This window comes from Oryctolagus cuniculus, chromosome 7 (assembly GCF_051225735.1).
Source record: "Oryctolagus cuniculus isolate XC-2025 breed Fujian yellow rabbit chromosome 7, ASM5122573v1, whole genome shotgun sequence".
NCBI classification, from domain to species: domain Eukaryota; kingdom Metazoa; phylum Chordata; class Mammalia; order Lagomorpha; family Leporidae; genus Oryctolagus; species Oryctolagus cuniculus.
In genome coordinates, this window is record NC_142873.1 from 41,392,425 (window position 1) to 41,407,207 (window position 14,783).

Sequence of the window (14,783 nt, forward strand, 5' to 3'; positions counted from 1 at the left end):
GAGCCAGGTGCTTCTCCTGGTATCCCATGGGGTGCAGGGCCCGAGCACTTGGGCCATCCTCCACTGCACTCCCAGGCCATAGCAGAGAGCTGGCCTGGAAGAGGGGCAACCGGGACAGAATCCGGCGCCCCGACCGGGACTAGAACCCGGTGTGCTGGCGCCGCAAGGCGGAGGATTAGCCTAGTGAGCCGCGGCGCTGGCCAGGAATGTAACCTTATATCCTTTCACTTTCAGTCTGTGTGTCTTCACTGATGAAATGTGTTTCTTCTAGGCAGCACCTAGTTGTTTTTTTTTTTCTTTACCCATTTAACTAATCTGTATCTCTTAATTAAAATTTTAGTATATTTGTCTGCAAGGTTATTATCAATAAGCAATGACTTTGTCCTGCCATTTTTCGTTTAAATTTCCTATTGTTTGTTTTGAAGTTGGCTACTGTTTTGCTAATTGATTTCTTACATTCACACTCTCATGATGGAGATTGGCTTTCTCTATTTCTATATTATCACTTGTAATATTTGCTCATCGTGGAAGGTTTTTATTTCATTCAACTTCACTGGGGACTCAAGCTTGACAGGGTTTTTTGTTTGTTTTCTTAGAACTTGGACTATATCTCTTAGAACTTAGACTACGTTCTCTCTTCACCTTTAAGTTTTCTGTTCAGAAATCTGTCACTCACTCACCACCATGAGTGTGCACCGTGTTTTTCTGCCTCTCTGTTACTGGTTCTGCCAGCAATACAACAGAAGAAGAAATCGCCAAGCTGGTCATCGACAATGGCTCTGGCTTATACAGAACTGGCTTTTGTAGGGAGGACATCACCGTGTTGTGTTCCCCACCATGGTCTAGCACCCACTTCCCTGGCATCAGGGCATGATGGTGGGCTGGGTAAAAAGGACTCATGAGGGCTATGAGGCTCAGAGCAAGCGCAGCATACTAACCCTGAAGCATCCCAGTGCACACAGCATTGTCATGAACTGCAGAGGACACTGGGAACATTGGACACCACACCTTCTTGTATTTATTTATTTATTTATTTATTTATTTATATGTATCTCATAAATACAACATTTAGAACATAGCAAATCTTCCCACTTTATCTGCCCTCCCACCCCTCCTCCTCTTCCCTCTCCTCTTTAGTCTGAGAAAGAAAAAGGAAGGGGAAAAAAAAGTAAAATGAAAAAACTAAGAAATCTGTTCCTCAACAGTCCAGACAAGGGTTGTTCAAAGCTGGTGTTTCTCAAAGGTGATTTTGCTCTTTGTTCCCTTCCTCTTTTCTCTTCCTTCTTCCCCCTTCTTTCCTTTTAGAAACTTAATTATCTTTAAAGAAGAACCCAAGAGTTGTATATCTTTTGTGAGCTCTTAGACATAGCTATAACTTATGAGACATAATAATATCCTCCACTTAATACACTAAAAGGAACTGATTCTTGAGAACAAGTTTTACTATTGAGTTTCAAGATACAACTCCTAGGAGACAGAGGTCCTGCATGAGAAGTTAGTGCACAGTGACTTTTGTTCTTAATTTAACAATTAAGCAAAAACACAAACAAACAAAATGGCATGACCCTTTTCTCTTGGCTGGCTGCAGGTCACCGCTGTAGCAGGGTGGGGGAGGGGAGGGAGGGAAGAGAGGTGTGACACTCCTTGTTTATTTTTGTTTTCCAGCCTCTGCCGTCCCAGGGGTCTCATGTGGAGCTTCCAAAGCAGTTCATGGAGCTCCTGCTCCCACTGCTGTCCACAGCGCTGCGGGCCCACAGATTCCCCCCTCACCTGGTCTGCCAGGGCCAGCATTCTCCTCCCTGGGTCCAAGCCTCTGCTGCTGCTTGTTGTTGTTGTTGTTTATTCTTATTTGCTTTTTTGTTGAAGGACCTGGACTGTGTATTTTTCCCATTGTGGATTTCCCACAGCTTTATCTTAGGCATGCAGTTTCTCCCTTTTTGAAATATTAATTTTGCCCCACATGAGTCAGATCGTCCTGTCGCTACTCTGCGATCTTGGAACCTGGGTACCACATCTTCTACACCAAACCACACATGATCCTTGAGAAACACCCTGTGCTGCTGACAGGGACCCCCCTGAACCCCAAGGCCAACATAGAAAGGATGACCCAGATCATGGCTGAGACCTTCAGCAGCCCAGCCCAACCTATGGCCATGACGGGATGTGCTGTCCCTGTATGCCTCTCGCAGCATCACTGCCATCAACCTGGACTCTGGCTGGAGTCATGCGCAGCACCCATTCATGCCAGAGAGGCCCTCCCCATGCTACCCTGCATCTCTGCTGCCTGTCCTTGAACCACACTAATAGCAAGGAGACACGATTTGTCTTGCTATTCATGTTTAGAATACTTGGAACATTTTTTTTATTCTCTATATATAATAACACAAACAGTAAAAGGCAGAATTGTGTTTCTTCTTGGAAGTTCAGAAGAAATATAATCAGGAAAGTATCAAGCTTCTTGGCCAAATGAGAAGGTTTTTAACAACAGGAACATAAAATGTTTCAACAACTACAAAGAGGTCAGTAAAGAAAATAATAGAAATGACTATAGATTTTCCATAAATTTAACATTTTTAATGATTTATTTATTTATTTGAAAGGCAGAGTTATAGAAAGGCAGAGGCGAGGCAGGGTCGGGGGTCTTCCAACCATTGGTTCACTCCCCAGATGGCCTCAATGGCCAGAGCTGAGCAGATCCGAACCCAGGAGCCAGGCGCTTCTTCTAGGCTCCCATGCAGGGGCAGGGTCCCAAGGACCTGGGACATCTTCTACTGCTTTTGCAGACCATAGCAGAGAGCTGGACCACATGGGATGCCAGCACTGTAGGCAGTGGCTTCACCTGCTATGCCACGGAGCCAGCCCCAAATTTGACATATTTTAATGAGTGAAATGCAGACAAGGCACTTCACCCTGGATATATATATATATATATATATATATATATTTAAAAGCTGAACTTTAGTTGTAAAGGTAGTAGGGGAAATTACGTACATACTTGCAAAAAAGTCGATAAAGTGTAAGGAGTACAGATAGCAAAATACATTGTGGAAGCGGCAGGAGCTCAGACTATGGAGAAACTGCTTCCCACTGGAGAATCAGGGAAGGACTTCTGGAGGAAGTGACATCTGAAATAAGCCTGATGACCCACTAGCATCTGAACAGGAGAAGGCTGCTAAGAACCACTCTACTAAGAGCTAAAACGTGAATTTTAAAATTCCAGAACCCAGGTCAGAACAACAAATCCAGCTACATTACATTTATCTGGTATTGAAAACTGATCATTAAACATAAATAAACAACAATAAAAGTTTTATAGAGGGAATTAAAGACATCATTGTCATGTTGTGTTCAGGTATACTCCAAGTTGCTGGGTTGCTAGGTTCTCATTTCAAAGAGGCAACAGTGCAAGGAGAGCAGTTATGTGTCCTAAAATGAATCATGGAGAGCAGAGACGGAAGTCACTTGGCATAGGGTGGAAGTGAGACTTGAGGAGGACAAGGGTAGAGGAATGAGAGGAGAAGGGGAACTGGGGAGAGAATTTTCACAAAGAGGAAGCTCAGTGAGGGAACAGTGGGAGGGTACAAGAGATGAGTACCAAGAACTCACCATCGCTTCCCAAACCAAATTGCAAGGCCTGCTAGAAGAACCAGGAGCACTATTACTGTCAGGAGGATGAAGCCGATAGAGGTGTGATGTTCTGTGGATTTGGGCAGACACCAGGGATATTACTGAAAATCCACCCCTGTTGTACCCCACCCACTCCCTGCTCCACTGTGAACCACTGCGTTCTGTTCAGTTGAGTTATCTACATCATCTTTCTCCTTTCTTATTATTTCTTACTCACTGTTCCTCAAAGATGATCCTTCCTCTAACCCCCAATATTCTCTTTTATATCTTCATCCCTCATTTTCCCTTCTATTCTGTGGATTAGTTTTATTCAAGTTAGATCTGGAATCACAAAAGTCTCAAAATTTTCAGCTGTCCCTCTAGCTGCATTTGAGGACCACCTCTTCCTATTTCCAGCCTGGGCCCCAGTTCTTCCTCACCCCAGTAGAGGACGATGTCCTGGCCTCCTAGACTGCTGTGCGTCACCCGACAGGACAGGCCAGCCGCGTCCCCAGCCTCCACGTCCAGGGTAACTCGGAGATACCACGTCCCATCAGCATTGGGCAGGATATCACTTCGCTCGGTGCCTGGCTGCTCCTGGTTACCCCGCATCCACATCACCTGCACAGGCTTTGGGTAGAAGCCAGAGACACGGCACACCAGCAACAGACGGCCAGGCCCAGGACGGGGGCCACTGGACAGCCAGGCCTCAGGCCTCACTGCAGAAGATGGGAAAGTTATTCAGACAAGGACTCTAACACCCTTACAGGTTCAGATTCCGCATCAGTTAGACACGTCTTTATCACTTCTAGGGGCAAGGTAAGGGGACTTTCTGACCCTAAATTTGAAGGTGATTGTAGCAAAGTTTGATTTTCCAAAGCATAGTTTTTTGGCAGTAGGATGTGCAACCCACCTTGTCGCTGCAGATCAGCCTTGCCTGCATCAAGAAGTCCCAAGACAAAACGTGGGCAGGTGTCACTGAGGAGCCAGTGTACTCTTTCCTTGAGGCCTTCATACTTGTTGAGTAGTCTGCAGACGTCCTGGGCCTTACTTCCACCCTCTGGTGACGGCAGCCACGAATTATTCTGAAACCTCAGAAGATCTGTGCCTTGATAAGCTTCCTGTACAAAGCCTACTGAGGCCTCCCCAGAGTGCAGCTCACAGCCTGCTGCCACTTGCAACACAAAAGGATCTGGGAAAGAGGGTGATGAATTAGAGGAATAAAGAAGAAAAAAAATCAATAAAAAAAGAGCAGAGGCAAAAGACAGTATAGACAGAAGGGAGGTGTTTGGAAGTTTGAGGAATTGAGACAAATTTGCTTAGATCAGAGGTGCAGAGAAAGGGGAATTGCTGAGTAAGAGGTAGAAAAAGAAAAGAATGTCATGAGCAGTAGGGGAAATTGTTCAAAGAGATGTTGTGAATAGTGTGAATAAGGAAGGAAGGTCTTAGTCTGAGAAAGTTGAAGTTATAACAATCTAGAGTGAGTGGAATGCAATAGATCACAATGAATATACAGAGACAGTTGAAGAGCCAGAATACAGAAGAAAATCACTTCAAGGAATCAATCAAGAGTAAGGAAACAGGGGCCAGTGCTGTGGCACTGTAGGTAAAGCCACCGCCTGCGGTGCCAGCATCCCATATGGGCGCTGGTTTGAGTCCCAGCTGCCCCACTTCCAATCCAGCTCTTTGCTATGGCCTGGGTAAGCAGTAGAAGATGGCCCAAGTCCTTGGGACCATGCACCCACGTGGGAAGATGCAGAGGAAGCTCCTGGCTCCTGGCTTCGGATCAGTGTGGCTTTGGATCAGCATAACTCCTGCCATTGTGGCCATCTGGGGAGTGAACTAGTAGATTGAAGACCTCTCTCTCTGTGTCTCTCCTTCTTTCTGTGTGTAACTCTTTCAAATAAATGAATAAATCTTAAAAAAAAAAAAGAGTGAGGAAGCTGAGGGTGCTTTGCTGAAAGCCAGGGAAAAGTGTGAACACAGGACACCTCTAAGGGGATATAATGAAGGACAACTCAGTGGTCAATGAGAGAGGAGATCATAAATAGAAGAAGACTTGATGGTTTTGAAGAACCAGCAACTGAAAAAAATCCCTTGCCCAGAAATGGGTGACTGCAGTTTTATTGTAGGGACAGTAGAGTAATATTCAGAAGAGAGAGAAGTTAGGAGCCTAGAGGAATAATAAAGTTATGAGACACTTCCACCCATCCACCTCCCCACTCTCTGTTGAGGAAACTTAACTCACATTCCGCCTGCAATTGATGGGCATACTTCCAAGTTTCCTGAGTAAAACTGATGAGATGTGTATGAAGAAACTCTCCCAAGTCCATCCACTCCTTGCTGCTGAAGTTGCCCTTGGACCAAGACCTTAGGAAAACAAAGCTGCCAGACTCTGTATCCCAGCGATAAATCTCCAGCTCACCCAACCAGCCTGAGAACAAGTTCTCTGCCCAGGAACGGTTGTAAAATGATGATATCTGGATGACATGAAAAGAGATAGGCTTCTTGAACTCTGTGGCAAAAAAAAAAAAAAAAAAAAAAAAAACACCAGAATATGGAGGGGGAAAGATCACTGAGAAGAAGAGAAAATAAAGAAAAAAAGATGCCTGCCTGGGGAAAACTCAGAAACTGGAGAAAAGGGGAATCATTGCTACCTTAGCACACATTTGCCTGCTTTGGGATTCCCTCATTTATAACACATTCAGAACAGCACAGGGACCTAGAGTCAGCAACACCCACCATGGAACCAGCCTGAATCTCACACTACCCAAGTATATGCTGAGGAAACCACCATCCCCCCGACATACACAACCTCTTACCCAACTGGGCTGTTGCCAGAGTCCTTACCAACTGTGTCCCCACCTGGGAGGAGAGCAACCAGGAATGCAAGCAGCAGAAACAGCATTTCAGATGTTGTTTCTTTCTCTCAAAAAAGTTGATCTTTGATTTCTGTTCTAAGCAAACCTACCCCACAATATCTCTATTCTGACTTCCTCTTGCAACCAACAGGCAAACCTCGCCTCTCTGTGACAAGGAACAGCTGCTCCTTCCCAAAATGCTCAGCCTCCTACTCAGTCTCTCATTTCCCCTGTGCTGTTATCTGACTGTTATCTGGCTCCAAGATTCTCTCTGTGTCACCAATTTCCATGCTGCTTAACATCCTTTTTTAGCCTGCTATGGAACAAGCCATATGTGGCATTGACAATTCAGCTAGACACTGGGGATTTTTTTGTTCATTCATAAAAGAAATGTGTGATTGGCGCCAGCACCGTGGCAACACCAGCAACCCATGTGGGCACCACTTCATGTCCAGCTGCTCCTGTTCCAATCCATCTCTCTGCTATGGCCTGGGAAAGAAGTAGAAGATGGCCCAAGTGCTTGGGCTTCTGTACCCATGTGGGAGACCCAGAAGCAGCTCCTGGCTCCTGGCTTCAGATCAGCTCAGCTCCAGCCTTTGCAGCCATTTGGGGAGTGAACCACTGGATGGAAGACATTTCTCTCCGTCTCTCCCTCTCTCTGCCTGTAACTCTGCCTCTCAAATGAATAATAAAAAAAGAGAGAAATGTGTGAAATTAAACAATTCCCCACTACACTACCTGATGTTCTCATGTCTCCACTCACTTTTGTCACTTGGCATTTTGGATTATTCCCTAGTATATTTTCTTCTGCTGCCACATCTCTCACATCACCCCACCACCATCAAATCTGTGACTCAGCACTAGTTCCTCCATTTTATTTTTCATAATGCCCTACCCTTGCCTTGTGTTACATTATAAATGAATGCCAAGTCTTCATTATTCTTAAAAATCACAGGTAAAAACCCACTGCTGCTACCTGAAAGAAAAAAAAAAAAAAAAAGGAAAGGGGTAAGAAAGTAGCCTTGGGCTGGTGCCGCAGCTCACTAGGCTAATCCTCCGCCTGCGGCGCCAGTACCCCGGGTTCTAGTCCTGGTCAGGCGCCAGATTCTATCCTGGTTGCTCCTCTTCCAGTCCAACTCTCTGCAGTGGAGAATGGCCCAAGTGCTTGGGTGCCGTACCCACATGGGAGACCAGGATAAGCACTTGGCTCCTGGCTTCAGATCAGCGCAGCACGCCAGCCGTAGTGGCCATTTGGGGGGTGAACCAATGGAAAAAGGAAGACCTTTCTTTCTCTCTCTCTCTCTGTCTAACTCTGACTGTCAAAAAAAAAAAGGAAAGAAAGCAGCCTTATACTAGACTATTGAAATCCAAATGTGCTAGGATAAAGGAAAGTACATTTATATTCCAACACTAGGAGCTGAAAGCAAGTGGTCTACCTAAAAACAGCACTGAATCTGAACAAAAGGTAATACCCCTACCCTCTCTCCCAAGCAGGGTAGCAATCAGGTCACCAGAGCAGTGCACTGCTAGAGGAGAAACAAGGGCATGGTGTTGATCCCCTTAGGACACACCACCAAGGAAACACCACCACCTGCAAGAGCAGACGTTAATGAAAACATTCTGGTGAACCAGCACATCCTATAAAAATAATGCTAGAAGAATTTGAAGTCCATTGGGACAACAGCAAAACACAAACCCAGTTAACTTGTGACTAGATTAACTCACGCCCCCACACCATAAATGTAGCAAAATGACAAGCATGTCCATTTTCAGACAAAAAAACAACATATTACTCACTCTAGCTTATATCATTCTTCTGAACATGTCACTCCATCAATAGCACTCTATCAATAAACTAAAAATCAACAGAACTGAACTTAGACATGACTCCAGTGCTGAAACTATTAGAAAGGCAATTTTAAATGCTTATGTTTAATGTGTTATAGTTAATGAAAATAAACCATTCATAAGCCATAAGAGATTGCATCAGAGTTGAGAACTGTCAGTAATTACTAATTCATATGTAGTTATCTTTTTTAAATCAAATAGATATCAGAGAAATAAAAATAATGAGGAAAGAACATACACTTCCACAAGTGATGTTAACAAAACTGGATACCCACACACAAAATGAAGAAATTGGACAATTAGCTTATACAAGATGCAAACATTAATTCATTATAAGTTAAATATCTAAGTATAAGATCTTAAGCTATAAAACTCATAGAAGAAGATAAACGGATAAAGTTTTGTGACTATTAGGCCAGCACCGCGGTTCACTAGGCTAATCCTCCGCCTTGCGGCGCTGGCACACCGGGTTCTAGTCCCGTCGGGGCACCGGATTCTGTCCCGGTTGCCCCTCTTCCAGGCCAGCTCTCTGCTGTGGCCCGGGAAGGCAGTGGAGGATGGCCCAGGTGCTTGGGCCCTGCACCCCATGGGAGACCAGGAGAAGCACCTGGCTCCTGCCTTCGGATCAGCGCGGTGGGCCGGCCGCAGCACACAGGCTGCGGCGGCCATTGGAGGGTGAACCAATGGCAAAGGAAGACCTTTCTCTCTCTCTCTCTCTCACTGTCCACTCTGCCTGTCAAAAAAAAAAAAAAAAAAAGAGTTTTGTGACTGTTGATGTGATGATGATTTCTTAGATGTAACACCAAAAGATACTGAGTCACGATGCCTGCATCCTGTATCAGAGACCCTGGGTTGGAGTCCCAGCTCCACTCCCAATCCCAGCTTCCTGTTAAGGTGCACTCTGGGATCCGGAAGTGACGGTTCCAGTATTTGGATGTCCCTGCCACATATATGGGAAGCCTGGATATAGTTCTGGACTCCTGGCTTTAACCTGGCCCACAACCAGCTATTATAGGCATTTAGGGGGAACCAGAAGATGCGAGATCTCCTCCATTATGTCCCTCATTCTGTCAGATAAAATTAATTAATAATAATCTAAAATTGTCCCAAAAATTAAATAAATTGATGGAATAGTATGTTCAAGAGTGCATTAAATGACAAAACTGATATTATTGAAGTGATTAAAAGAACAAGATAATATTTCTGAAGTATTTTTCCAAAATGCAGTAAAAAGAAATTAAGATATGGAAAAATATAAAATAGGGTAAATAGATTTGGAAGATAAAGTGAGAAGATCTCAGTTATGTCTGATTTAATCCCCCAAAAGAAGAAAATGGAATGAATTGAGAACTGTGATTTTTAAAGAAATAATAGATTATGAATATTTTAGAAATCATAAATATTAAATTCACCAACACAGATAACCCAACATGTCATAGACAAGAAGGATCAAAAGAATCTATGCTTCATAAAACTTTAGAAAATAAAAGAAGAAAATAAATCATGAAGGAGTTACAGAGAAAGGATAAATCACCTAGAAGGAAAGGAGAGAATGATGGCATAGTGCAACTGAGCAAAAAGGAAAGGGTGAAGATAATGGAATCTTGCTCAAAGCATTAAGAAAAAATAATTGTCAATCTGCACTTGTGAGATCTATAAAAATTATTGCTCAAAATAAAGACAAAAGAAAGATAATTCACTTATAAACACAGAGAAAACAGAAACCTAAAAGAGGGGAGTGGACATTTGGCCCAGCAGTTAAGAAGACTTTTGGGACACCTGCATCACATATCTGAGTGCCTGGATTTGCATTCTGGCTCACTTCTGACTCCAGCTTCCTGCAAATGTGCACCCTAGGAAGCATCGGGTAATGGATCGTTCAAGTGGTTGAGTCCATGTCACCCACGTGAGAGAATGGATTATATCCTGGCTCCTGGCTTAAGACTGGCCCAGACCCACCCCATTTAGACAGTGAACCAAAAATGGGAGAAATATTTCTCTTTCTCTCTCTTTTTTTCTCTTTCCCTTGTTTACTCTCCCTCTCTCTTCCTCTCTCTCTTTCTTTTGTACCCCTGCCTTTCAAATAAATAAATTGTTGAGAAACCTAAAAGAACTTTTAAGGATATATATAAAGAAAATGAAAAATGGCCCCAGTAGGCTGCTCTTTCAAGCAAGGATGAATAGCCAAAAAAATGCAAAGTTTGTAGCCTGAATAAAAAATATATGAATATGTCAAATTCATGTAATTTAAACACAAGCAAGATAACATTAGTATAAAATTTTATTGGTGTTCAATTAACAAAGTTGCCTGAAGTAATTATTCACATACTATGAGAGGAATAATCATGTTATCTAACCTTAAGTCACCTGTGTATCATGAATGTTCAACAATAAACATTGAAAAGTCATAAAGAGTATAATTTCCAAATGAGTAGAGAAAAACTGTTGAATAAGGGGAAAAACACAATGACAGCTACAGGATTCAGTCAATCCTGAAGAAAACCAAAGGAGAAAGCAACCAATAGAAAAACTGAGAAAAAGGGGAATTTTTGAAAGTAGAAGGTAGGAATCAATTCAAATATACTCCAGGAGATAACACAGCAAGTCTGTTTTACTCAGTTCTTTCTTACTCACTCTATTGCCAGGACAATAGTTCTTAATCAAACTCTAAGAACTAAAGCCCTAGAATATTCACACAGTTCTGTGTGATGATGTCATTCTGTGTTTCCATAGCACTGCATCAAGCCACATAGACCCCAGTTGCCATTACCCTCTCTGCCACAAATGACACTCCCTCAAGAAAAAAACCAGGGGGGCCGGCACCGTGGAGTAGTGGGTAAAGCCGCAGCCTGCAGCACCAGTATCCCATATGGACGCCAGTTCAAGTCCTGGATGCTCTATTCCCAATCTAGCTCACTTCTATAGCCTGGGAAAGCAGAGGAAAATGGTTCAAGTCCTTGTGCCACTGCACCGATGTGGGACACAGGAAGAAGCTCCAGGTTTCTGGCTTCAGATCAACCCAGCTCTGGCCATTGAGGCCAGTTAGGGAGGGAAGCAGCAGACAAAAGTCTCTCTCTCTCTCTCTTTCTCTCTCTCCCTCTGCCTCTCTGTAACTCTGCCTTTCAAATAAATAAATGAATCTTTAAAATAAATAAGTAAATAAATCAGGTCTAGTATTGTGGCATAGCAGTTTAGAAGTCTTGTGACTACTTCCCTCTGAGAAAGGAAGCTTCATTGCCTCCCTCTGCTCCTCCATCCACCCAAAGCCCCAGATTCAATTGGCTATGGTACTCATGGCTTAACGATATAGTAGTCATGGCTCAACTCAGGAGACATCAAGCAGTCACACTGCTATCAGAAGTGCCCAGGGCTAGGCTGGTGTTTTAGCATAAAAATTTTAAAAAGAGCTGTACCTATGAAATACATGAATCCTGTTCTCTTTATTTAATAAAATAATTAAATCAAAAACTTCCTTGAAACAAGTGAAAATGAAAATGCAGTATAGCAAAACCTGTGGGATATAGTAGAAGCAATATTAACAGGGAAGAATATAGTGGCAACTGATTATATTTAAAAATTACAAATATTTCAAATAAATAATCTAACGATGCATTACAGTGATGTAGAACAACTTAAAAAAGCAAACCCCAAATTAGCAAGCTGTGAGAAATAACAAGAATCAGAGTAGAGATAAATGAACCTGAAACTAAAAATAAATTACAAAATATTAACAAAAAACTCTTGTTTTTTGAGAAGAAAAAAGGAAAACACTCAAATGAAATTAGAAATGACAGAAGACGCTACAAATGATACCACTGAAATACAAAGGATCATAAGAAACTACTATAAACAACTATACGCTAATAAATTGGAAAATCCTGAAGAAATGGTTAAATTCCTGGATACATACAACTACTAGGACCAAATAAAGAAGATACAGAAAATCTAAATAGATTCATAACAAACGGTGAGATTGAAGCAATAGTTAAAAGTCTCCCATCAGGGGCTGGCGCTGTGGTGTAGCGGATAAGGCCGCTGCCTGCAGTGCCAGCATCCCATATGGGCGCCGGTTCTAGTCCTGGCTGCTCCACTTCCGATTCAGCTCTCTGCTATGGCCTGGGAAAGCAGTAGAAGATGACCCAAGTCCTTGGGCCTCTGCACCCATGTGGGAGACCAGGAAGAAGCTCCTGGATCCTGGCTTTGGATTAGCACAGCTCTGGCCATTGCAGCCATCTGGGGAGTCAATCAGCAGATGGAAGACCTCTCTCTCTCTCTCTGCCTCTCCTATCTCTGTGTTAACTCTGACTTTCAAATAAATAAATAAATCTTTAAAAAAAAAAAAAAAGTCTCCCATCAAAGACAAGTTCAAGACCTGATGCTTTACTGCTGAATTCTAGAAAACATTTAAAGAGGAATTAACTCCTACACTTTCAAAATATTCCAAAATATTGAAAGGATTGAAAAGATAGAATACTACCAACCTCTTTTTATGAGGTCAGCATCACTCTGATGACAAAACCAGAGACACGCCACCAAAAGAATACTACATACCAGTAACCTTGCTGAACAAAGATGCAAAAATTGTTGACAAAATATTAGTAAGATGAATCTAAAGCTACACAAAAAAGATTATATATCACAATCATGTAGGATTTATCCCAGAAATGCAAGAATAGTGCAACATTCAAAAATCAGTAAACACCATAAATCATATCAACAGGATGAAGAACAAATACCCCTCTGCTTCTCAATAGATGCAAAGAAAGCATTTGATAATCAACATCCCTTCATGATGAAACAAAAACCAACAAGTTAGATACAGAATGGGTACCTCAAAATTTTAAAAGATATATATAGAGATATAGATATAGATATAGATATAGATATAGATATAGATAAACTAGCAGCCAATATTATACTAAATGGGCAAAAGCTGAAAGCATTTCCCCTGAGATTTGGAATAAGGCAAGGATGTCCACATTCACCACTCTTAATACTATTTGATGTGTTATCAAATTAGGAAGGAAAAAAGAAATGAAGGACATCAAAATTGGGAAAGAAGAAGTCAAAATGGCATGTTAGCAAATGACATGATATTGCACGTGGAATACACTAAACTCTCCACCAAAAAGCTTTAGAATTTATAAACTAGTTCAATAGTCTTGTAGGATTTTTAAAAATCAACCTACAAAAAACAGTAGTGTTTTATAATCCAATAATGATCTCACTGAAACAGAAATCAAAAAACAAATCCCATCCACAATAATAATAAAAAAATTAAATGTTTAGGAATCAATTTCAAACTATTTTATTTGTTTATTTAAAAGGCAGAGTTACAGAGAGAAAGAGAGAGAGAGAGATCTTCCATTCACTGGTTCAGTCCCCAAATGGTCACAGTAGCCACAGCTGGGCTGGTCTGAAATAAGGTGCCAAGAGTTTCATCCAGGTCTCCCATGTAGGTGCAAGGGCCCAAGTGCCTGAGCCATCCTCTGCTGCTTTCCCAGTCACACTAGCAGCAAGCCGAATTGGAAGTGGAGCAGCCAGGACACAAACTGGTGCCCATATAGAATGTTGACATCATAGGTGGCGGCTTTACCCACAATGCCACATTGCAAGCCCCAGGAATAAATTTAAACAAAGAAATGAAAGATCTCTACAATAAAAGTTATGAAACATTAATGAAATAAATCACCAACAAGGCAAAAATATAGAAAAATATTTCTTGCTCATGGATGGGAATAATTAATGCTAAAATGTCTGAAAAGCAATCTATAGTTTCAAGCAATACATACAAAATATCAATAATATTCTCTACAGTATTCAAAAAATCATAAAATTAATGTGGAATCACAAAGATCCAGAATAATCAAAACAATTCTGAGCAAACAAACAAACAAAAAAAGTCAATGTGGAGACATCATAATACCTGAATTCAATGGATACTACAAGGCTATAGTAACTAAAACAGCATGGTATTAGGACAAAAACTGGCCCATAAATCAACAGAATGAAATAGTCCAGATATTAACCATAATATGCACAACCAAATGCCTTTTGACAAAAGTGACAAGAATACACTGAAGAAAGGATAGTCTTTTCATTAAATGGTGCTGACAAAATGAAAAGCATTTCTGAAGAAGAATAAAATTATATTCCTACTTCTCACCCTACACAAAAATAAACTCAAGTGGATTAAAGATCTGAATGTAAGACTGGAAACTATAAAATTGCTTGAAGAATACATAGAGGAAAAACCTTAAGGCATTATATAGGTGATGACTTCTTGGATACTAGACAAATGGAATCATATCAAACTCAACAGCTTCTGCACCACAAAGGAAACAATAGAATGAAGAAATATCCAACAGAATAAAAGAAACTATTTGCAAGCTACTTGTCCAACAAAGGATTAATATATAGAATATATGTATTAATTATATATAGAATATATATAAAGAAATGAGCAAG

The 14,783-nt window shown here is 41.6% G+C and overlaps 1 protein-coding gene across 6 annotated transcripts; it reads right to left on the reverse strand.

Annotated features, from left to right (window-relative positions):
• Positions 1 to 1,100: 1,100 nt before the first annotated feature.
• LOC100356376 (T-cell surface glycoprotein CD1a) lies at positions 1,101 to 6,628 on the reverse strand. 6 transcript variants are annotated; one of them, XM_089336954.1, is made up of 6 exons: positions 6,457 to 6,628; positions 5,855 to 6,121; positions 4,520 to 4,708; positions 4,047 to 4,325; positions 3,607 to 3,697; positions 1,101 to 3,426 (listed from the first exon to the last, which is right to left on the reverse strand). In XM_089336954.1, the coding sequence occupies exons 1-6, from the start codon at positions 6,512 to 6,514 to the stop codon at positions 3,384 to 3,386; spliced, it is 927 nt and encodes a 308-aa protein (XP_089193080.1). In that variant the 5' UTR covers positions 6,515 to 6,628; the 3' UTR covers positions 1,101 to 3,383. The 6 variants fall into 6 exon arrangements, with proteins under 6 accessions (XP_089193080.1, XP_051714453.1, XP_089193081.1 ...); XM_051858493.3 differs by having other exon boundaries at positions 1,103 to 3,426; positions 4,520 to 4,798; positions 6,472 to 6,616; XM_089336955.1 differs by having other exon boundaries at positions 1,103 to 3,426; positions 4,520 to 4,798; positions 5,855 to 6,086; positions 6,457 to 6,596.
• Between the last annotated feature and the right edge of the window lie 8,155 nt (positions 6,629 to 14,783).

What these genes read in the sequence shown, in the direction of transcription:
- LOC100356376 (XM_017345770.4), bottom strand. Translation starts at nt 6,514, where the DNA reads ATGCTGTTTCTGCTGCTTGCATTCCTGGTTGCTCTCCTCCCAGGTGGG. An exon ending in GGCTGATCTGCAGCGACAAG is followed by an intron (nt 4,326 to 4,519) that starts GTGGGTTGCACA and finishes CATCTTCTGCAG; the next exon opens with TGAGGCCTGAGGCCTGGCTG. An exon ending in GGACATCGTCCTCTACTGGG is followed by an intron (nt 3,698 to 4,046) that starts GTGAGGAAGAAC and finishes CCAAATCCACAG; the next exon opens with AACATCACACCTCTATCGGC.